This window comes from Lithobates pipiens, unplaced genomic scaffold (genome assembly GCF_037356315.1).
Source record: "Lithobates pipiens isolate NorthernLeopardFrog02 unplaced genomic scaffold, aLitPip1_a1.2 Scaffold_22, whole genome shotgun sequence".
NCBI classification, from domain to species: Eukaryota; Metazoa; Chordata; class Amphibia; order Anura; family Ranidae; genus Lithobates; species Lithobates pipiens.
The window spans coordinates 275,727,835-275,753,862 of NW_027507784.1; the positions used below are offsets into that span (position 1 = coordinate 275,727,835).

The 26,028-nt window shown below is 40.4% G+C and overlaps 1 protein-coding gene across 3 annotated transcripts in view; it reads right to left on the minus strand.

Annotated features, from left to right (window-relative positions):
• Positions 1-26,028, minus strand: part of PRKAR1B (protein kinase cAMP-dependent type I regulatory subunit beta) — a 372,623-nt gene that overhangs the window by 165,207 nt on the left and 181,388 nt on the right. For all 3 annotated transcript variants that reach the window (XM_077449057.1, XM_077449058.1, XM_077449059.1), the window contains one exon: positions 4,050-4,111. In XM_077449057.1, coding sequence (XP_077305183.1) covers positions 4,050-4,111 — 62 coding nt within the window. The remainder of the gene's footprint in view (positions 1-4,049; positions 4,112-26,028) is intronic.

Sequence of the window (26,028 nt, forward strand, 5' to 3'; positions counted from 1 at the left end):
TACAGGAGAGTATCATTTTGTATACACAGCCCTATTCAGGTGCCTTTGCAGCTTAAGAGGGATGGTCAGGGACCAATAAAACTGCAACTCAACTGTCTACCACCCCACAACTGCAAGTTTAAACTGGTCTTAAACCTACATAAGAGACATTATCTAGTTAAGCCGGCCATAGATAGGTCAAATCTTGGCTGGTTCAGCAGAGACCGGCCAAGATTCCATCCATCTATGGGCAGGCCTATTGTACCCCAGTTGATCCATCGATTGACTTGAGGACAACCAGCATGTTGGATTATTAGCATGCAATTATTGGCATCGGGTATAGGCATTAGCAATAATAATTGTGTTCTCCCCGCTGGGAGAACACAATAACTTCACAGCAGGCACTGCCTCATCAACACTGACTGTGTTGATGGGGGAATTAAGTGATAATCTATGGCCTGCCTTAGTCAAATTGAATGGGACTTGATCTGCAATCGTGAACCTGTGTGGATATAACAGCGTAGAAGTGGCTTTAATAAGCCACAAAGCATCTTGTCATCAAATGCCAATGTTTCTACTGCCTACTGAGTCTCTAGCATCTGAGATATAAATGGCAGAGCAAAGGGCATAGGAGACAGGGGGACCAGGTAAATTTTGGAGACAAGTCAAGGTTGTGTGCTTGTGTGTAGAACCTGAAATTAGTATACAATACTGTTCAGCACTATTATCACATTTTAGGCCAGGTCCAGTACAAATTACAGCGGACTTAAATCTACAAAAGTCTCCTAATGCATTGTAAAAAGTGCATGAATATAAATAGGCCTGGTATGCAGACAAAACTGCAGAGTGATCAAGCACCTAATACCTCATGCACTTTCCCATTTTCTTGCACACATAGGGAGTAGTATCTGGTGCAGAATCTGGTGCAGCTGTGAATACTAACCAGCTTCTAGGTTTTATTGTCAAAGCTTAACCTCTTGCTGACCAGCCGCCGCAGTTTTACTATGGTAGAATTGCACGGCTGGGCGAAACGGCGTTATGTTACGTCGCTTTGCCCTGTGGCCACTAGGGGCTGCTCGCACCTGGAGCCGATGCGAGTGCCCGGTGGACGGGATGACCGCCAGGCTCTCGCGAACGCTCGTGACACACTGAGAACCGGGATGTGTGTGTAAACACACACATCCCGGTTCTCTGAGGGGAGAAGAGACTGGTCGTGTGTTTATACAAAGTATGAAGAGCGATCTGTCATCTCCCCTAGACAGTCCTCTCCCCCTTCAGTTAGAACACAAAAGAGGGAACATAGTTAACCCCTGGATTGCCCACTAATGTTAACCCCTTTCCTGCCAGTGACATTTTTACAGTAATCAGTGCATTTGTATAGCACCGATCGCTGCATAAATGCCAATGGTCCAAAAAATGTGTCAAAAGTGTCAGAACTGTCCGCCATAATGTCGCAGTCCTGATAAAAATTGCAGATAACCGCCATTACTAATAAAAAAATAATAAAAATGCTATAAATGTATCCTTTATTTTGTAGACGCTATAACTTTTACGCAGACCAATTAATATACACATATTTACCAAAAATATGTAGAAGAATACATATCAGCCCAAACTGATATCACTATATATAAAATATCACTATTGGCCCTGATCGCCGCCGCCAGAGGCTCCAATGCCTGGATAAACAGTGCCGGGGACAGGGGGTATCCCTGTCTAGTCCCCCCTGAGTATTGGGAAAGGGTCAGAAAGTAAGCCCGCTTATTTTACTGGCGCCGACGGTGCGGAATAGAGGGCCTGGATCCATTGCAGAAAATGTGGACCAAATCCCCATTTGGTTAGAACAAAATAAAGGTAGTCCCAGGAGAGCGAATCAAACGCTTTATAAATATCTAGGGAGAGCAAAAGTCCTGGTATTTTACGCTGACGAAGTATATGGAGGAGATGGACCACCTTGCGGACATTGTACCCCGCCTGGTGACCAGGTACAAAGCCCACCTGATCCCTGTGAATGAGGGCCTGAAGATATCTGTTGACTCGCGTGCTCAGGACCTTTCCCAGAACCTTCAGGTCAACATTCAACAGGGAGATGGGACGAAAGGACTGCGGGTCCGTGGCTTCCTCGGGTGACTTAGGGATCATAGAGATATGGGCTTTCAGCGAGTCTGGCGAGGGTCTCGCACCTTCCCACCAAGCGTTGAAATAAGACGTGAGATGGGGCGTGAGCAGGGATGCAAATGTCTTATAGTATAGACCGGTAAAGCCGCCCAGACCCGGGGCCTTGGATGGCTTAAGGGACTTTAGGGCTTGGGCGACATCCATTTCTGTTATTGGAGCATTCGAATTATCTCGTGCCGCCGAAGACAATATAGGAAGACTAATCGATTGGAAGAATCTCTCGGCCTTGTCTCGGTCTAAGGCAGCTGGTCCATTATATAGGGATGAGAGGAAGGAGGCAAAGCCAGCTGCTACCTTAGATGGATTTGATGTAAATCCCCCTCCTGTCACCTGTAGTCGAACCGGCCTGCCTGGACATTAAGTTTCCTAGCCAACATAGGACCAGGTTTGTTCGAGCAACTGTAAAATTTATACTTGGACCAGCGCAGGGCTTTCTCCGCCTGAGCAGAGGCTAGCAGGTCCAACTCAGTGGCCAAGTTGTCACGTGTCCGCCTATGGGCTACCGTAGGACGCGCCTTCCACGACGCATCTGCCGCTTCTAACAAGGAGGTCAACTCCCATATCCGCTGCTCCCTGGCCCACTTTGTATGGGAAGCGATCTGGATCAGATGTCCCCTGACCGTTTGGATAAGTTTGGATATGTGTTTCTATCTGGGAGGATGTAGCTTGCGTACTCAGGAGGGGGTAAAAATATCTTTTGATCCTGCCTGAAAATGTTATCAGCTGATAACCTCCTGTGCCAAATTCTTATCACTGACACCATCCATCTCTGAGAACTATAGAACCCCGCTCCTCTATGTAGTGGTGAAGAAGAGGTCAGAGATTTATAGTCCTCATCTATGGTGACAACACTATCTCTCCATAGGGGTTATTTACTTAAGGCAAATCCACTTTGCACTGCAAGTGCACTTGGAAGTGCAGTCGCTCTAAATCTAAGGGGTGGATCTGAAATGAGGGGAAGCTCTGCTGATTTTATCATCCAGTCATGTGCAAGTTGAAATGCTGTTTTTTTATTTTCCTTGCATGTCCCCCTCAGATCTACAGCTACTTAACTTTTAAGTGCACTTGCAGTGCAAAGTGGATTTTCCTTTAGTAAACAACCCCATAGTTTAGTAAGAGGTACCCTAGTCACCCTAAGCTCTTGTACACACAGTCGGACATTCGACAGAAAATGTCCGATCGGACCGCGTTGTCGGATAATCCGACCGTGCGTGGGCTTCATCTGACTTTTTCTGTCAGAATGTCCGACCAACAAAGTTTGAGAGCTGGGTATAAAAAATTTCTGACAACATGATCCGATCGGACTTTGTCCGATCGTTTGTAGAGAATTCCGATCGGACAAAGTGCCACGCATGCTCAGATCAAATTCCTAGACCAAAGCTATTGGCTGCTAGCCTGAACGTAGTCCCGTCGTAACTAACTAACATCATCACGATCGGATTTTCCGACAACTTTGTCTGCAACACCAGTTTCGGACAAAATCCGACGGATTTTGTTGTCGGAATGTCCGACCGTGTGTACAAGGGCTAAGACAAGAAGTGTGTTACTGGCAGGATCTTCAGATGAAAATAAAAGAAAAAAACTCAAAAAGGAAAACAAATGCACCCACATCTTTTGTTCTTAGGTTTAGTTATGCCTTAAATCAGACTCTTAGGCTATGCTATGATAATTGCATACTCACTAATAAAGTAATTTGTTGGTTTGCTTAAGTGTTGACATAAAGTTGCAGTTTTACCAATGAGCTGCGCCCTTTCTCTTTCAACACGGATTCATTTAGTGTTGTTATTTCGGGGAAAGGGAGATCTATCGTTTTTGGGTACTAGGAATCTGCCTTTGACTAATGCCTATGCTTCTCAGCAGTCTTGACATTTGAACATTTATGATATTCTTACCTTGTAGTATGACAGTCTCACCAGCGATGTGATTGACGGGGAACATGGCATCAAATATATCACTGAAAGAGACAAGGTAGATGTAAGCAATTTGCAAGAGAGATGCAGGTTTATTCAATATGACAGACTGTCTAGAAACATAGAACATATTATGCAGACCGGCTCTTGTTTACTTCCTAATAAACGACACTGAGGCTTGTTTAAAATTTCAGAATGCAGATCCCTATGCCATTCCGCCGAGGCTTAGAATTTCAAGGCATCCTGAAATTCCCAGACATGTCACTCTGTAGCATACACATGAAACTCTAGCCTGATAACTCTGCTCATATCTCTCATATCTTTATGGAGTCAGAAGACACGGTCTAAATAACTGGAAGGATTGTGTCAAGTTCGAATAAGGATGTGCACTCATGAACATTCCTCTTATCGCACACAAATACCTGAGGATCCAACACCTACCAGAGCTCAGGAGCATTGTGTACACAATTCCATTGTAAAGCCATGCATACCCTATGAAGAGCACTAGTGTCAATACTCATTAAGTCTAATAAGTCCATTAGATGAGTCTCAGACATCTACTTTCATTTGTTTTAGCTCAATTCAGAAGTCACCAAACTGTCAATAAAATCTGGCCAAAAGTATACCAAAACTCAAAATAAAATCAGATTTAAACAGTAATGCCACGTACACACGACTTTCCGGCAGAAAAGATACAACGGTTTTCCTGACGGACTTTCGACGGAGTTACGACAGACTTTCGAACGAATGGACTTTAGTCAGTTCGAAAGTCTGTTCGTTTTGAACGTGATGACGTAAGACAGGACTAGATAAGGAAGTTTAATAGCAAGTAGCCAATAGCTGCCCTTGCGTCGTATTTGGTCCGTCGGACCATCATACAGACGAAAGTGGTTTTCCCGATAGGAACTGAGTCCGTCGGACAGATTTGAAACATGTTCTATTTCTAGGTCCGTCTGATTTTTTTTTAAATCCAAACAAAAGTAAAAAAGAGGAGCTGGATACAGACTTTCGATGGGTTAATTGAATTATCACTGGGCACTTTAGCTCTTGTTTAGCAGCATTTCACAAAACTGGGACACCCCTTAAAGCAGAACCAAACTCTCTCAATCAACCTTGGCTAATTTTACTCCTTATGTTGCTAGCCTTAGTAAATAGATAGGAAGGTATACCATGTCTACTTATCTACTAGTTGCAAATGTTTGCTCTAAACATTAAAAGTGAATTAAATGGCATTTTCAGTTTGTGGCACTCAGATACAGGAGCCAAAGTTGAGAATCCGCTTATCTACAGTCCAAAGTTTTTAATGACAAAATTGGTTCGCAGCAAAAACAAATCCAACATGTTTCGCATTTAGACTCCCCCTTCATCAGGGCCCAGGAATTTTGGATGTGCTTAAAAGGACCAAGCAGATACCAGATAGATTTGCACTGTAGTTTCTGCTTAAAACTATAGCAGAAGGCAGTTTTTTTCAGTGTCATCAAGTGCAGCAAAGGAGACTCTGACACACCCAGGAGTGTCAGAATTGGGGAATTATAGCAGTGCCTGTAATTGCAACATAGCAATTTATTTTATTAACCAGTGGGGCTAATATGAGTATTTATTGGTTGCTTCTCTTCCCCCTCATCAACATGAAAATGAAATTTCTAAATTAACCACCAGGACCAGGCCTTTTTCTGACATTTGTTTACAATTTTTTGCTAGAAAATTACTTAGAACCCCTAAACATTATATATATATATATATATATATATATATATATATACACATATATATTTAGCAGAGACCCTAGAGAATAAAATGGCAGTCATTTTATGTCACACTGTATTTCCGCATCGGTATTTCAAATGCTTTTTTTTTTTTTTTCAAGAAATACATTTAATTAAAAAAAAACGAAACAGTAAAGTTAGCCCATTTTTTTTCCTATAATGTGAAAGATGATGTTAAACCGAGCTTGCTGTAATGATACCATGGTTATGGCAGCTAGCTGGTATTTAACGTCAAAATAATGACGTATATTTACAGTTAGGCGGTCAGCAAGTGGTTAAACCTTTTAGTTTGATTACATACCTTATTTTAGACCCAGTGATGTCATCACTATGTCTCTGTGCTTCCCTATACAATGCAGCCAGATCATTTTTGTTAGGAGGGTCTATCAGGGTGTTATATATAGCTTCCTGAAAACATCACAGCACCATGCCACAGCACTTTTCTAAAGAGCCTTCTGTTTCATGAAGAAGGCTCTTAAAGGAGTTATGCAAACATCAAACTACCTTGATGGGTGAATGTCAGTCTGGAGGACTGGGTATTCCTAGGTAGACTGTAATTGCATGGAGACTGCTCTAGGTAATGCCCATGTGATGCAGCCTCCATGATTGACCTGAAATACAGTGCATTAAAGGAGAGAGCCAGGGACAGTAAGTCGGCTTCAGATTCTAATGTACACTGTGAGAAGTTCACAGTGTGCAGAGTAAGCCAAAGGAGAGAAGAGAGCCTGCGCAATTGTGCAATACTGAAGGTTGAAGGCTGGAGTTCAGCTTTAACACTTTATTAGTCCACTAAGCCACAGGCAGACGACATTTACATATATCAAATTAAACTTCATATTAAATGAACAACACATTTTTTCACTTGTATTAATAGAGCAGCTAAAGCTGTATTCTCTATTGATGTACAGTGTAACAAGCTAAGTCTCTCATGAACTTTCATGCTTCCTGTTCTGTTGGGGCTTGTTCTGTAGACAGGACCTAGGGCTAGGAACATGCGTTCCCCCTTCCTACAGTTTCATTACTGTACTGCACTGACACATCAGCAGCCTCTATTATTACCATTCATGACAGTTCACAGATAGTTGTGTCTGACACGTGCTGCTTTCGCAGATCTGTCTATGCGCCACTAAATATAAACCAATATGTTTACCAAAAGCATACTAAAGCGCACAAAATGAGGGCCACCAACTGTTACTTTGGGCAACAGCAGTTCTATTTTCAATAAACTTGGACAGGATTTGACAAAAATGGAGATTCCCCTTTACTTCCTGTATGGTCACCCAGATGGAAAATGAGAGGAAATTACCCCATCAGGGACAAAAACAGCAATGAACACCTGACAAATGTTCAATCGCTTTCACATACTATCTAAATCATTAATATATCTTTGGATTTCCATTTTTAACCTTCTGCCAACCACATAAATGTGGTTGCAGGGAGGGTGGAAATTAAAGCCCAAAATGTGTTCGTGTGTCCATGGAGGCCAAAGTTTTCTGTGCTAAGAGCATGCTTCCAGCACAGGGACCAAGTAATCACAAACAGCTCCTGGTCTTTGTTTATGATTGGAAGCTGGTGGGACAGGCTTCTGATCATGTGATAGCAGCAAACAAATACTCTTGTGCTTAATAATACAGAGGATCGATGTAGGTGTTGCTATACTTATTAGTATATAGGATGTAGTGAGAAACCCCCTGCGAGCTTTTCGATCTGTGGGCATAAGGGTATTGATGTGCACTGCACTCTGCGTCAGCCGACGAAGACAAATATCCACCTGCCCTTAACTAAAATGGCGATTTAAAGCCCGCACAGGCGTGGTATAGGCGCTACACCCTATATCAAGAGAGTGGTGTACCAAGATGACCGCTCCAGAAGACGTTCAATGACGAAACGCGTAGGGCCTGGCCACAGGACGAACACGGACTCTCTTGCGGGGCTGCAACAAACTGAGGTTTCTTTGTGTGTGGTGCTTTTTTAATCAATTACATTGTGAGTAATTTTCTCATTAATAAATTGGATTACTTTTAAATACTACACTATGGATGTTTCCCTCTTTTACTTTCCTTCCAACTAATGAATTTGGATTGAGAAAAGTGAAGCATCAGGATAAGCACTGCAAAGCGACACAGGGGCTCACACTGTGAAGACGTTTGTACCCCAACTGGGGCAGAGGATCTGGTGAGTGCAAATCTGTTACCTGCACAAAAATCGCACCGGGTTCCCGTCTTCAGAAAATAAGAATCCCCTGAGCACCAGTCACTTTGCTATCCTTAGGATAATATTTATATACCCCAGCAGTTTTATGGACATTTCTTACTGTCATTTGAAGTAACATATATACTCTGCAAATCGCATTAGATATCAAATTAATTTATTTATATAATTTTTGCATTGTATTTATATATATTGATATTAATTTTGAGCACAAGTCACCTTTCACTTAAATTGCAGTAGTGATTATAGTATTTATTTATACATTTATTCAAACAATTAATTTTTTTGTATTTTGTCTCTCATATTGACACCTCTTGAAAGTGCACTTTCTTCCCCTTTTCTTACCAATTAGTGGAATCAAACACTTTGCAGGGGTTCTAACACCCCATACCACACAGAGGGTCTAACACTTTATATGAAGTTCACTCCAATTTAGTAAATAATTTTACTTTGTTTTTATTCCATTGCAACTTATAAGAGCACACTAGGGTTTGAGTTCACTAGGATTAATTCATTTATTTATATTTTGTATTTTTTTATATTTTTTCATTTTCTATTCTTGGTGGACAGGATACTGTTCACATTTTTGATAAAAGCAATCTCGCCATTCTATAAATAATAGATCCCTCTCAACATATAATTTTTTTGAAAGTATAGAAGGGATCGCCATATCTACCCACATTTTTCGAATGCATGAGTGTGATGTTCGGGTTATCTCCAAATGGTGGCAGTCAATCTAAGTACGACCGTTTCCAGATGGTGAACGAGAAGACTTCAGGACCACTGCTGGCTTACATGTTCCCAAAGGAATACTCTCTTCCTCAGAGTCCTGAAGTCCTCTTGTTCACCATCTGGAGACTGTTGTACCTAGATTGACTAAATGTAAAAAACAACAGTGCGCTAAATTCAACCTGCTGCTAACAACACAGTGGTAGTGCCACACAAATCCTATCTTAATTACAATCACTTATAGTGCTACAAACATCCATAGTGATCCATGATCATCCATGATTAGACGTTCATAGAAAATAGTTGAGTGATAAAGTTGCAAACAAATAAATTCCTCCGTGTGCAAACAGTATACAAAGGACGCCTCCTAAATAAAACCAGCCAGTTCACAGTAGTCCTGAAAAAATGCCTCACTCAGCTTCCTGCCAACTTATTGCCGTTTTACATAAATCAGGGGTTTCAATGGTACAGTTTATGGTGGTTCCTCACATAAGGATAAAAATAGAAGGGAAACACATCATTGCACAATGCTAATAAATTTAAGAATCTCCAAGAATGGATGATCTCACTCACATTAATTAAAGTAGCAGCCAGCGCTAAATGTAACAATCAGACGCGATCATCTCCTCACTCTGCATCTTGTATGCATACAGCACTACAGATGTCGTCACTTTACGTCACCTAGATTGACTGTCACCATTTGGAAACTTTAACAAAACAAATCATTTCCACGTGTTTGTGAGTAGTTTTTAATCTGTTTTTACAAATAAATTTACTAAAGGATGATGCACAAGGCTGGTACGTCCTTTTTTCTCTATTCCCTCTCCTGATCATGTGACCACTGTGAGAGCCAATCACATTTGATTGGAAAGTCTGTCCTGCCTCCCGGCTTGAGGACCTAGTTAAGGAGCCACTGGGAGGGGGGAAGGGGTAATTATAGCCAGGGGGTGTGTCTATGACAGTCAGTCTGGTGGGAGGCTTGGGGGTCACACCGACAGGAAGTTTGCCTGCTAAAAATGCCCTTTATTGAAAATGTGGAAGCATATAGCCGGGAGTTGGAGAAAGTTAAAAAGTAGCACAGTTTTCCATTAAGTACTAGAAGGTGAAAAACATGGAACATAAACAGGTGAGGCTGGAGATCTGCTTAAAAAAAATAACTTGCGCATGTCTTGCATATTTTACATGCTTGCTGGGAAATATTATATGACTGTATTTCACATACACATTTGTACAGTCTCCCTCTAGTGGCTAATTGTATATAATACATTGCAGTCCCTATGCTTGCTAGACAGCTACTCTGATCAAGTCAATTTACTACAAGGTGTATTGTTTAAAATAGTCTGAGCAGACTGATAGTGATGTAATCAAGCGAGGACACTCAGGCTAGTCATACATGTCGATTTCTCTCTTTCCACCCTGCAGGATGAACAAGAGAAATCAATCAATTCCCCCATCTATGGAGTAATCTGTACTGCCAACTATTGTATTCAGACAGCTACCGCACCCATGGCTGGCTGAATACCTGAACAATACACTACATCTGGTAGGAGACAGTCACTGTTCGGCCAACAATTTTCCACCCAGCTCAGCTAAATTTTAGAATTTTAATGTTTGTCAAAGCGGGTGTTGTCAACAAGGCCACCCACTGCTGGAAGTTAAGGCAATTCAGCAGGAACCGAGTGTATGGCTAGCATCAGTCCCCAACGAAACACATGGGTTTCCAAGTCAAAGCATTAGAATGTCATCAGAACCTTCACAGGCAGTTTTGCCAGTGTCATTCAACCCACTTCCTCTGAGCCAAGGCTCTCATGGGCACTCCCCTGCGGGTATGTCCTCATGCCAGCCTGGGCTCAATATATTACTGCACTAAACAGTGTTCACACATCAAAGCTAAACTTAAGTCATTACATATTGACCTAAACCTGGAATTCTGCTTTATGATGATCGCTGATGTAAAAGAATGGAAATACTGTAGATTCCTAAATATTCATAAATATTTGTCTACTTTACTGAAAGAACATGTTCTTTAATTCTTGACATATTACACATTTATTCTTAACATATACGCCTTAGGGTATTTCTGTATTTTGGCCAGACTGTTTCCCATGGAGGTCTATAGCTGGTTGCTCTGTACATTCAACAGACTACACATATAAGAGTTTAATGAACCAACTCTTAGGAATGGTGTCAGGTTCAGCCGGTCGACCATTAGGCACCCAGGCCGTGTTTGGCACCCAGTTCAAGCATATAGGTTTAGACATGAAAGTAAATGTATCTCAATGTATCAATCAGATGTGTAGCTTGAAGGCATATAAAAATATTATGTTTGCTGAGAGCAACGAGTCAGAGCATGCACAGTCTTTACTATATACTAAGGAAAATGATGGAAAATATCTCAGGTCAGACCTCACATTAAATGTAATATAACTATTTTATTGTTGGGTGTTTTTTCCATTGCATAAAATAATGCTGTTATATGATCTATAGTAAACGATATCTTCTGAAGTTATGAAAATAACTCATACTTAAAGTGTTACTAAACTAAGGACGCTGCATTCGCTATATCTGGTCTCCCACAGTACACAGAACATAGAAATGCAATTATTTTAGTAAATATAAATTGCTAAATACCTTTTCTCATCAATAGAATATAGCAGTCTTATGACTTCTATCAGTGCCTGGTTAAAGCTTGTAGGAGAATTTTTCATTCTCCTCTCACTGTTCAATGAGGCTGCAGGAACCCTGATCCTCTGTCTGGACAGTGCTGATTGGCCCTGTGCCGATCACATGCACCCTCCCAAAAAAAAAACCTCTCTAGCAACACACACCAAACTGAGCATGTGCAGAGTGATACCATAGCTTATCAGGAGATGGATTGGGGACAGTGGAAGAAGGGGAGGATTAGAAAAGATAGGATCAAACAGCCTTTTTACACACTGCAGAAGATTAACCCCATAGGTTCCACAGTGAGTATAAGAAGCATGCTTTACTGCATCCACAGACTGATTTTACTGTTGTGGGCTTAGTAACACTTTAAAGGGGGATTTCGCACAAGTGCCACAACTACCATATTGATATACAGAAAATATAAATCTAATGGCCAAATATCGCAATAATAAGTTATATAACAAATTACAAATCAAGCATTCATTTGTAGTATTATCTTCAGCCTTGGGTAACACCTATGTATGTCAATGTTAGATATTTTGAAATTATGAAAGTTATTCCTGTTGATCAAACCTTTCCTTAAATAAAAAATGTGAGCTTGTTGACTTCTCAGTCTGAAAATGTTAAAGCTGTATTCGAAAGATGATACATTTTGCACACTTACATTAGGCCAGCTTCTCCAATGTGACACCCGATTGGCCTCTGTGGAAGCTGGAAATCACTGTAGTCACCTGAAATACTGCAATTATGGGTGCGATCTACCAAGAGCCGTGCCGAGTGGCTGCCCTTCTGCAAGAAATCACTTGCTTGACAAGGCTGCCATCCAGAGAACACCTTGCACATATTCCAACAAATGCAAACAATTTTCTGATTGGATGAGTTGGAGATCATGAGATCACTGCCTGTCCTCTTCACCTCATCCAACCAGAGAATGCTTTGCATTCAGTGAGATAAATGCAAGACATTTTTTTCTGAATGGGGACTGTGCCAAGCTAGTGACCCCCTAAGGTTACTATGCTGAAGGGCAGCACATAGAAGATCACAACTATAGTAGCTCAGATGACTACAGTGAATTACAACCAATCAGGCGTAACATAAGCATACTTACATTGGGCCAAGCTCAATGCAAGTATGTAAAATGTACTATCATTGAAGTTCAGTTGTAATTGTCTGACTGTTATGCTGAACCTCAGGTATTAATATTTGCAGCAACTAACCCAGAAAAAGTGTGCAGATAAGGTCTTGTGACTTTTCTCCACCTTTTCTGATCTGCATACTTTCTCCAGATCAGTGACTTTAGTATTAATGATGTCAATGTGTTAGCACAATAGTTAATGTTTTCAGAAGGGTGTAGTCTCCATGTCCATGTTTTTCCCAGGAAAAGGTTAAATACTGATCCGTCAAATTTCGCCGACTTAATTATCATCAAAGTCACGTATTTTTGTGTTTTTGCTGATTAGCAGCTCTCCATGGTTTTGCAAAAGAAAGAATAAGCTGCAAAAAGTCGAAAACCCTAACAAAGGCTCATCCACTCACTATTCAACAGTCCAATAAGAGTCTAGGTTGGATGCTGAAGCCTTGCTATTGCACTGGGTTAAAACTTAACTATAGGAAGACACATATGGCGATGTAAGTCGAGTTTACATGCCACATAATGCCGCAAGCAGACAGGTAGGTGTGTATTACTGCAGAAGAGAAATAGCCCACCTGCTTGCAAGATTTAGAAAAATGCCTTCAGTTCCAACTCTGTATGTATCAAGTAGCATAAGTACCTGAATTTGAGTTGGTATCAGCCTCTAGCAGTCCCCGTATAGCAAAGCTCACACTGGGAGAGGGAGAAGCAGCACAAAGAGTCAATCAGGTTAGCTGCATTCCTGTCCTGTCCTCTCCCCAGTGCGGAAATTCCCCCTGAGGAAGATACATCATTTCCCGGTTTTGACACATGTTGGGGAGGGGACAGGATGGCGTGTGAGACGGCCTGAAGGTCTCAGCATAGGAGAGGACACATCAGCATGGGTGTTGCTAGGTCTACAAAATATCTGGGGCTAGAGCCCATAGCAGCAAAGTAAAGGGAGTCATAGACTTGGACGGCCATACACATATATATAATATACATGTGTGTATATATATATATATATATATATATATATATATATATATATATATATATATATATATATATGTATAAAACATTATATATTATTACATAAGGGTCGCCTAAGCCCCCCTCATTACATCGGGGTCACCAGAGAGCTTGTCACGTCACCTGCCACCACATGTGGATTGTGTATACAGAGAGGCTGGGTATATACAGAGAGGCTGGGTATATACAGAAAGGCTGGGTATACAGAAGATAGGCTGGGATATACACAATGAGGCAGGGTATATACAGAGAGGCTGGTATATAAAGAGGGGCTGGGTATATACAGAGAAGCTGGGCATACAGAGAGGCTGAGTATTTACAGAGAGGCTGGGTATACAGAAAGGCTGGTATATACAGAGAGGCTGGGTATACAGAGAGGCTGGTAAATACAGAGAGGCTGGGTATACCGAGAGGCTGATAAATACAGAGAGGCTGGGTATACAGAGAGGCTGGTATATACAGAGAGGCTGGGAATATACACAGAGGCTGTTATATACAGAGAGGCTGTGTATACAGAGAGGCTGGTATATAGAGAGAGGCTGGGAATATACACAGAGGCTGTTATATACAGAGGCTGGGTATAAAGAGAGGCTGGTATATACAGAGAGGCTGGGTATACAGAGAGGCTGGTATATACAGAGAGGCTGGGTATACAGAGAGGCTGGTATATACAGAGAGGCTGGGTATACAGAAAATAGGCCGGTATATACAGAGAGGCTGGGTATACAGAAAATAGGCTGGGTATATACAGAGAGGTTGGGTATACAAAAGATAGGCTGGGTATATACAGAGAGGCTGGGTATAGACAGCAAGATTAATGACCAGCTTTATATGCACTTTATATGTACAGCTGCAAGAGTCATTTTTATTGTTACTGGTATTATTGCATGTTTACTATTATCGCACATTATTGCAATATTAATCACATAGGATTATCACTGGTATTATAGCACTATACTGTAATTTCTAACTGCACAGGATTGGAATACATGTGTTGCGCTGACTGCATAGAACTGCAGCATTTTTCACGATTGCAATCGCAACTGCAGAGAATCACAAAACACAAAGTGGTAATTAGGCTGCATCAGACTGCAGCATTATTGCACGAGATTGCAACTTTTAATCACATAGGATTATCATTGGTAGTACAGTAGTAGATTGCAATTTCTAATTGTATAGGGTTTCATTACATGTATGGCACTTACTACATAGGATTATTACATAGGATTATTATTATTTTTACATAGGCGCAACTTACAGCACTATACTTTGGGATTTGTAGTGAATGTGACAGTCATGATGGCATTTGGATAGCGCAGCATTGATTGGTTTACAGATTAGGTTGGCACGAACACCTGGGGCGTGATCAATGCTAGCAGCTGTCTTAAATTAATCTAATTGGATCTCCATTTGGTAGCTCGCAAGAATCTGTTTGTTTTTTAGTAATTAGATGCTTCCAGAAGAAGAGAGGGCTATGCAAGGAGGGTGGCAATTGATAAGGCTGATGACAGGGTCTTTTAAAAGACAAAAACACAGAAGACATCCAGACTCATGCAAGACAGCTGAAGACCTCAAGTTTGTATCTACACTTAGCCCTGGTTCACACCAGTGCGTTTTGTCATTCGATTTGACAGTAGCTGACAATGTAGGAAGTGTTCAAATTTGAAAAATGTTCCTGCACTACTTTTTTTTAGCGATTTCATTGCAACTGTTAAACGAAGTCACCAGCCGTAATGAAATGGCTGCATAACAGCAAACCTTGTTCAATGCATTTTATGCATCATCGAAAAAGGACCTCTTTTTATGCATTGAGGTGCATTACTGCTTATTCATATTTTATGGACTGCCTAGCGCGACAAGCTTCAACATACATAAATACATGCATTGTGGCATACTGCACTCTGATGTGAATGGGCCCTTAAAGTGGTTGTAAACCTTTACATATACCCAGTGAAGTGACTAGCCTCAGGTGATACACAAAGATTAAACTAATCCTCCTATAGTTGTACCTGTTTAGCTGCGGCCCTTCCCCCTCTACATTCGTTCCAAGTGCAGAATTTACACGGCATTTCTGAGTTTCAGAAGGTAGGGGGCGGGGACCTGATGTCACCACACATTGGATACACCTCCTCTAAACAGTCTCATAGGGAAAACATGCAAAGCTGAGGTTGTCAATCACCTGATGTGTGCTGGGGGAGGGATGTCACAGGATTGTCTGGTGTGGGCATATACTGTCAAAATGGACTCATGCAGATAGCACGGAAATACAGAGCAGGCAGAAATCACAGAATGATATGCTTTGTTGGTTCTTCATTTCAGGGGTTCACAACCACCTTATTGCATTGTCTTAGATCCAAGCCCAGCAGTACGTTTTTGAAAGTACGGCCATGCTCCAATAGATGACAATCCCTGTACACTAGCCAAACAGAAACAAACTGTACAATCTCTAGGTTATAAAGAACCTTTTAAGATAAATATATAAAAGGTGTCATTGGCGAGTTCCAACTCCAAGCTGTCATCACACTTCCAACCTTCCGTGCTGAGTCTCTGGTTTGGCACTGAATATCAGGCATTGGAACACTGGGTACATGCTTGTTTCTGGTCAATGGCTCACTAGGTAGAAAAGCAAAGACAGCCATGACAACCTTGGAGCTTGCGCTTGAAAGTTTCTCTTTGATGAAAATTCTAAAGGTTAGAGAAAGACAGCCACCCAGACAGTGAATTTCCCATATTTTTTCCAAAGCATGAATTAAATAATGCAGGCAGTCCTCCATATGTCACACCAGACACCTGCCAGAAAAATCTCCGGAAATGCGCAAGGGAAAATGCTCCCATCAAAATTGAAAGTCTGACATTATACGATCCTGTTCCATATGGGAACAATTCAAGTGGACTGCATTTTACTTATCATAAGTAGCAAAAATGGTGAAATCATCATAACGTTATTTAATACACTGAAAACATCACATGCCTTTTCCTTGAGCGCTACTATACAGAACCGCTACTAGGGGAACAGGCACAATTTAATTTAAAGAGAACCAGAAATAGGCATCTGTAACTCTTGAGGTGGTCCTGCTATACTGGCCAAATTTCGGTCCATCTATGGCCGATTTAAAGCAATGTAACTTTTAATACTACCCCCCTTCACCTCCCTACATAACCTTTTTAAATAACTGATGTGGGAGGAGTGAAGAGACTATCGCTCTGAGTCTGCTGGGGCTGCTGAGATCACATGCAAGATGGCGGTGCCCAGCAGCAGTCTCAGGCTTTTTGGATGTCTACACAAGAGAGACTTTTACATGTAAATAATATGCCTTAAAAACATCAAATGCACTGTATAATCTTATGGAAACGTTTTTATCTTTAAATGAATGGTCCGACCACACAGTCTATTTAAACTGTTTTTTAACCTTAGAAATAAAAAAGTATTTTTCTGTTTCTGGATTAATATAAATACCACTGCGCTACTTGCATCACCTCTAAACCATGAAAAATGACCTCACTTCCAGGCTCCGCCCCAATGCGTTTTATCACTTGCACTGTCAAGGAGAAAAATGTTTGTTTCTGCAATGGGTTTCTATGAGCTTTGTAATATCACTGTTTAATTTGTGCCTGCAGGGTTTCTTTTAGACATGTGCAAAAGGAAAAAATTTGTTTAGTTTCGTTTCGTTTTAATTAGTTAATTCATTAATTTCTTTAGTTATATTCGTTAACTTCCTTAAATTCGTTTTCGGATTTCGTTTAGTTTTCTACCGAATTCGAAAAATCGGCCACATTCGAAAATATTTCAACCAAATTCGAAAATATTTCTACCGGATTCGAAATGATTTCAACATGATTCGACATTATTTCAATCGCATTCGAAATGATTTCAACATGATTCGACATTATTTCAACCACATTCGAAAATATTTTGTGACCCGACTTTAGCGCCATGTATCTCGAGGTCACTTGGTGCTAGAAACTCAAAATTTGGATATGTTGTTGTGCTAGTACTAGTACTATTGTGTTTGCATACCAAATTTGGGGTTTCTAGCTATAAGTGACCCCGAGATATGTGGCCCCAAAATCGGGTCGCAAAATGTCATTCTCTGCTCTAATAACTAATAACATTTTGCGACCCAATTTTGGGGCCACATATCTCTGGGTCACTTATAGCTAGAAACCCCAAATACTAGCACTACAACATATCCAAATTTGAAGTGTCTAGCACCAAGTGACCCCGAGATACATGGCCCTAAAGTCGGGTCACAAAATATTTTTGAATGCGGTTGAAATAATTTCGAATCATGTTGAAATCATTTTGAATGCAGTTGAATTAATGTCGAATCATGTTGAAATAATTTCGAATGCGGTTGAAATAATTTTGAATCATGTCGAATTCATTCGAATTCATTCGTTATATTTCTTTCGTATTCGTTGTAATTTGTTATTTTTTTATTCGGACATTCGGATGCATCCGAATGTCCGAAAGATGCAAAATTCGGCCGAATTTCGATTCGTTACAAAAAGAATTGCACAAGCCTAGTTTCTTTATTACCTGGTTGATCCTGTCAGTTCTCTTCTTCCTGGTAGTAAACTGACTACACTAAGCAAGACAGCCGATCCAAACTAGCCAGGTTAGTTTAGGTCCTCTATCATCCTGCTGTTAGATACAGGCACACTGTGCAAACAAACAGGGTGCCTGTATCTTCTGTGATCACAGTGTAAGACCACGCCCTTGCCCATCTCTCCTCCTTTGATTGATGGCAGCTTTCTGGCCAGCCGATCCTTCTCCCCTTAGTTAAGCTGCAATGATGTGATTGCCCCGTGGTGTACATGCCCACCTGCAGGTGTGTAAACGGTTCTGGCATGAATAACGATCACATGACCTGCACGTATAAAGCTGGAAAACACCTAAATGGCACTTTTTTTCTAAATGTACATATGGATTTATAAAAACCCCATATATATGTACGCAGATATGTGTATGTGATAAATGAACTTCATAACTACTTTAGGCCAACAAAGACTGATACACTTCATCTCTCAGACAGCTTTATGAATCAGAATGAATGTGTTCAAAGTATGCTTTAGTAGTATAAACTTTCTTTTTAGCTTTGTATGTCAGAACATTCCTTCTGAAATCAAAGGTCATAGACTTGGGGGACCCCAAGTTCAAATTGGGTTAAAAAAATGATGAAAAAAAAAATGTTCTTCGCGGAGCAAGATGTTCTAGATATTTCATGTCGCAGCCTGTTCACGTTGATGCATGAGATGTGAAAATGGCATCTCTGAAATATGCTGCTCTAGGGAGTCTGTACACTTGCAATACCCTTCCTGGCTCTCGGCCATAAGACCTGAGCCTAATCCTCTCCTCTGATGTGATCAGGTTTCTCTTTCTCCTTGATCTGTTTCGGACAATAAAAAGAAAAATCACTTTAACTTGATCGGTACACATAAATTCCATATGTTCATATAGAAAGCGGGAGTTCCCCTTACAAATAACACGAGGCACCACGGCCAACATTTGAGGGACTCCAACATCACGGAAAGCCTTTAAACATGATAACATTACTAAGCACAGCTAATTAACCATTCTACCTCTTTTCCTACTAATGGGAGACAATGTATCCAGACCCTTCTCTATGTTATGCCGATTGCTGGTACCGATTGCAAGGGTAACATTTTTTAACTTTCTATTGCGTCACCATAGCAGAAATGATTTTCATTGTTTACACCTGGTCAGATGTCATATGATGAGAAAGAAAGTGGCCAAACACAAATTTTAATTTTTTTATCCCATCTAGGTCTGCTGGAAATAACCTATATTTTCGCCTCTTTAAGGGTTGTTTTTCATATCTTTAGCTATACATGTTAGGTTTGATATGATTGTGGCTATGGGAATAGAATTCATTTTCTTAATGTCTCCAATCAGTCAAATGACTTAGAGACCTGCATTGTTCGAGGAAGCAGTATCACCCTTATATAGCACTGAAAAGCAGAAAGCAAATCCTGTGTGTGTATAAAGAGTAAATATGGCTGTTGCTGTGCACAGATATACTGTAAATACAAAGTAAAGCAAGAACAAAGTTTTATTTTAACATTAAAGGATATTTACACCTCTGCTTGCGTGTTAAATTGTTGCTGAGCCCAAAACAGTAAAATCAGTCTGTATGGGCGGGAAAGCATGCTAGTTAGGCCCCTTTCACACTGGGGCAAGGGCGGTGTCGGCGGTAAAGCACTGCTATTTTTAGCTGTGATTTACCATCGTATTTGCGGAGGTATTCAGCTGCTAGCGGGGCGCTTTTAACCCCCGCTAGCGACCAAAAAAGGGTTAAAACCAACCCGCAAAACGCTGCTGCAGCAGTACTTTGCCGGCGGTATAGCCGTGCTTCCCCATTGATTTCAATGGGCAGGAGCAGTGGAGGAGTGTTAAACACACCGCTCCAAAGATGCTGCTAGCAGGACTTTTTAGCATCCTGCCAGCGCACCGCTCCAGTGTGAAAGCCCTTGAGGCTTCCACATTGGAGACACAGGAGCGGCTCTTTCAGGGCGCTTTGCAGGCACTATTTTTAGCGCTGTAGCGCCTTCAAAGTGACCCAGTGTGAAAGGGGTCTTATACTCACTCCTCTGAATTGTGTAAAAAGGCTGTTTGATCCTGTCTTCTCTGATCCTCCCCTTCTTCCACAGTTCCCAAACCAACTGCTGCTAGAACAGAGCCTTGGGGGCACTCTGCACATGCTCAGTTTGGTGTGTATTGCTAGAGAATTTTTTTTTTTTCTTAGAAGGGTGCATGTGATCAGCACAGAGTCAACCAGCACTGTCCAAACAGAGGGTCAGGGGTCCTGCAGCCTCATAAGACAGTCAGAGTAGAATGAAAATTACTCCTACAAGCTTTAACCAGACACTCATAGAAGTCACAAGACTGCTATATACTGCTGATGAGAAAAGGTATTTAGCCGTTTATATTTACTAAAATAATTGCATTTGCATGCTCTGTGTACTGTGGGAGACCAGATATAGTGAATGCAGGGTCCTGGGTTTAGTAATTCTTTAACATTCTTTCATGAGTTGACACATGTTGTATAATGACAGACCATTGATTTTGTTTTCAATATCTTTTTATTAATTAAAAAACACTTATGCAGATACATGTATGTATATTATGCACATATTATAAAATTGGATAACACTCTATATATATATATATATCTATATATTTTGGATTATTCATATCCCATAATACTTTTTACTTTCCAATTCTATTTCTATCTTAAACGTAATTTTACCCATACTTCATCTCATTCATACCTCTATTCTCCATTCACCCATATACACATTACACCAACACTAACACAAAATCATACAGAAGAAGCAAAAAAAAAAGGGGGGGGGGGGAGAAAAGACAGGATACAGTCCCATCGTCTGATAGTTGATGAGGCCCCAAATTTTTCCCATTGTTGCCATGCTTTTTGATTTCGATTATTTAAATAAACTCTCCTCGAAATTAATCATTTGCTCCATTGATTGCATTTCGTTCATCTCACAGACCCATTCTATTATTGTGGCACTTTTTGCTTTTCTCCAGTTTCGAGCTATTATTGTGGCTGTGATGGCTGTGATCATGTGGCAAAGGACATCCGCCCTGGTAGCTTTCATTAATACAGGAATAATAGATAATATTGAGATACCAATACTTAGTTGTACCTCAGTTCCTGATACCACCTGATATTTATTAAATATTTTAGGCCAGAATTCCTTCACCAATGGACACCAACACCATATATGTACCATTGTACCTTTTTCTTTAAGACATCTCCAGTTATCTCCATTTATTTTATGTAAATCGACAGGGCTCCAATACCATCTCATCATTTTATAGTTTCTTTCCTTATGTTTACTCACTATCGATAATTTATGTATTAACTGAAATGCTTTCTTCCACTCTGGCAATAAAATTGCCTTCTCTATTTCGGTTTCCTATTTTTTCATATATGTTATTTCCCCCAAAGACCCAGAAGGGAGTGGTGTAGTGGTTAGCACTCTCACCTAGCAGTAAGAAGGGTCGCTGGTTCAAATCCCAACCATGACGCTACCTGCCTGGAGTTTGTATGTTCTCCCTGTGCCTGTGTGGGTTATCCTCCAGGTACTCCAGTTTCCTCCCACACTCCAAAGACATGCAGGTAGGTTAATTGGCCTCTGTCCAAAATTGGCCCTAGTATATGAATGGGGACCTTGGATTGTGGGCTCCTTGAGGGCAGGGACCAATGTGAGTGTACAGGGATAGGGGCAATTGTAGACCCTCACTCAGGTTGAACTGGATGGACTGGTGTCTTTATTCAACCTTATTAACCATGTAAGGGAGTAGAAGTTTACATATATTTGATCGATTATGAGTCCGTTTCTGTTCTTGTATTAGAATTTGCTCAAAATGAGTTAATGGTCTATCGATCAGGGAGATTTGTAAACTTGTTCTAATATATGTATATAATTGGCAGTATTGCATCCATTTTTGTCCTTGTTCATACCTTAATTCAGCTAATCGAGGAATCTTACCATCCACTAAGGTCTGTACTATCCTTGTGTTCTCTGACCTATTCTATTTAATAAAATGTGTAGCTTCTAGTGCTGGTGGGAATTTGGGGTTAGAAAATAGTGGGGTCATAGGCCCATCCAGTGTAGAGAGGCATTTCCTCTTCATCACTGTGTCCCATATCTTAAGTGTTGATGTCACAAAAAATGTTAGTTAATTTTTCCCGGGTCGAAACTGGGGTTTGATCCATGGGAGTGATTTAAGTTGTAAAGAAATAATTTCTTCTTCAAGGGTTACCCATTGTTTATATTTCGCATTGTGAAAAATTTGGCCTGTCTACTTATTGCTGAAGGTCTAGGAGATGCAATCAGCTGTCCTTGTAGTTCCAGTTTTTTACAGAATGACAGAAGTAACATCCAAATCTTCCAAATGAACGAATTTGAGAAAAATAAAGTTATTATCTCAGCAGTGCCTTCGGCAGAAGCGTTAGCTCTCCATGGAGGGGATGAAATAGAAGACAGATTTTGACTCTATGTAACCATTACACAAATTATATTAACCTGACATCCTGAAACTGCTATTTGAGGACAAAACCTTCATGTGCGTTACCTTGAGGCGCGTCAAGACTTTCATCCGAAAAGGACTTTTCATATTAAGTGTAATCATGGCAGTGAAAGTAAAGTGAGAGCCACAGCCTAGAGGCATGATTTATTGTACTATAAAGACACAGTTCAACAGGAAACACCCATCCTGCTGCAATCACTGAAATTATAGAAAATATAAAGCACTAAGTCGAAAGACAATTTAAAGATGTCCATGTTAAAACAAGACATGTTAGGATACACTACTACATTTTATATCATAAAGAGATTAGAGAATATTCCCTGACGGTGCCTTCATAATCATTTCGTCCCAGGAGGCCAGCACCTGCCAACATGAACATCTTCTTCCTGGACTAAAATGCTGACCCATAGATGACATGATCATGTAGATCCCAGTAACTGCCACTGAAATAGGACCCTTTCAATTTATATCTATATCTACCTGCTACAATGTTTTCCTCGTTTATTACAACAACCCAATTCCACAACATGCGGGGTACAATTTTTGAATCCCAGCGATTGCTACTTTAACTATTTTCTCTATAAAGTTACCACTTTGCCGTGGCAACAGAAAAAAAAAAAATTCTATCCTTGATTGGCCAAATTTTAGCAACCATAAAGCCGTACACATGTGCACAATAAGTAGTCATACCCTTTCTTGGAAACAAATGCCCATTGGGAACAAAAGTTGGGGCCATTTTTAATATAATTTCTTAAAATGAAGAGTCTAAAACTGGGAGAAAATTCTGATTTTCATCAAGTGGGGACAGACTTGATGAAAGTTTACTACTAGATGCCACAAATATCTTTGACTGTATCCAAAATAAGTTCATCACTGTTGCTGCCAAAATGTATATGCAGCAGTTCTAGTCAGCAAATATAACTAAAATGTGTTTATTGAATTATTGAAAAACTCCTAGTAGCTGTTTCTTGTGGTATCTCTTGGAACCAACCGCAAAGGCAGTTTGCTACAAGTCATCAAGACAAGACATCTCTTTGACATTTATTAATTTCCAAGTCCAAAACTTGGAGGTTCACTTGATATCAACTCGATCTTGTGAAAATGATTTTGCTTATTAGTCCTTAAATACATAGTCAAGTGATTTGGGGTCTGCTTGTCTATCATTTGCTATCTAGACGTGGAGGTCTACTTGTAAATCAGTATCAATGGAATTAGCAGTCCTAAAGGATAAGAGACTTGGTGTGCCAACTAATAGCCAGCAGGACACGTTAAATGCATTCCAAACACCATGCACTAGAACTATATAATTTGGCAACTAGTTGCCACCAGTATAAGATGCATATGCCAACACTAACAACCAACATACACAATTTACTTGCCAGGCCTTTGATTCAAAAGTCTAGAATTTGGAGGTTCCCTTGCAATTTACTAGACAATAACAAAGGGATTTTGCTTACCAGTCGCTAAACACTAAGATTAATGCTTTGAGGTCTGTTTGGGAATTACTTGCTATCTAGACCTGTAGATCTGCTTGCTAACCAGTATCAACATAGACATCAGTCCTGAAGGATAAGAGGTCTTGTTGACCACTTGCCACCAAGAAAAGTTAAAAGAATTTCAAACACCAACCACTGGATCTGATCTGCTTGAAAACTAGCTACTACAAATATAAGCTCCACATGCCCACCAACCAGGGGCGGACTGACCATTCGACCACTCAGGCACTGCCTGAGGGCCCCGGGCCACTAGGGGGCCCCATCAGGGTTGCCAGCCTCAGTAAAACCAGGGACAGTATGTCAAAATCTGTGTTTTTTTTATATCTGTCTCTGAAATGCCCCTTACTGACATCCTTTTGGTCTAAAAATCCCGAGATTATAGCTGCTCCACCTCTCTAGTAACTTCTCAGCCAATAGAAGCATGTCTATGTATACTGTGTGATTTTATACTGTGTGTGTGTTTGTGTATACTGTGTGGCCCCATAATCTCCTATTTCCCGGGGGCCCCATGAGTTGTCAGTCCGCCCCTGCCACCAACAATTACCAACATTCAAAATATATATGCCAGGCAATATTGTCAAGCACATGCCATGTCTGAGTACCATAGTAACAGATTCAAAAGTACAGCTCCACAATTATTAGAACAGTAGATCTGCATGACAACCACCTAGAAGAAAAGTTCTTCACCGTCCAGGATCCAAGAGAGCAAGCAATATCCTTGCCAACTACCAATCACAAGCAAATGAGGCTGGGAGGATTATCATACGCAAATGGCATTTGTGTACTGGTAAATGGCATGGATACTGTATTTAGGAAACATGGACGCTAAGTAGCAAACTGAAAAGAATCCACTAAAACAGTATTTTTCAAATCTTTTTCGCACGTCTCATATATTTATCACTGATAATCCATGGGCTTCACCCACCTATCACCAATGACCCAGAGTCTCATCTACTTATCACAGATAACTTCTGGGCTTAACTTCTTGTCATAGATGACACTTGGGTCCAAACTATCATGATACCATTGGGTACAGGGATGAAGGCAAGAGGACAAAATCTTACTGTAATTACAAATGCCAGTTTATAAATGGAAAGAGAGCCTAATAATAGATTGAGGATCACTATACTAAATGGGCATTTCACTAATGCCAAGTTTAAAACAAAGTTCAACACAATAATAGATAAGGCATTTAAATGCACTGTGTTATGTTGTTCATAACAGAATGCAATGGTAATAAAAGGTTGGTTAGAATGATACTTCACAGCCACACATCCCACTATGAGTACAAAAAGGGGCCTCTGAAAAATGTAGTCATCAGTTTAATCTAAATCCATTACACATAACTTTTGGATTTATAAACAATCATTTTTGAGAATGTCTGTTTGTGTTTTAGCACTTCAAGGCTACCCAGAATCCTCCCTCAATGTAAAGCAAATGTTTGATTATGTTCCTTCCAAAGCTGACAGATTTTCTCTTAAATGCTTCCGTCTTGATCATAAAAGAAGAAAATAGTGCGATCAAAGGGACAGCAAAGCTGATCTGGAATCATATTGGAAAACACCTGCTTCCTAGAAGCTTGCTACATTGCGGACTTGTGAGCGCACCCAAACGCCTTCCACAAAGAAATGAATCACAATTTTTGGCAATAGTAATAAGAAAGAAATATCATAACACCAGATACACAGAACATAAACACACCTGTTCAACTTCAACTGCATTGTAATCCAAAGCACAGCAAATTGCTTTCTTTTTTCTTAATAAAATAAGTACACTTTTAAAATGCCTTATCTCCCTTAAAATGGAACGCCAGCTTCAGCGCTTTTTTGAATAGGTTAGGGAAGGATTAGAATTTAATTTTCTATTGCCT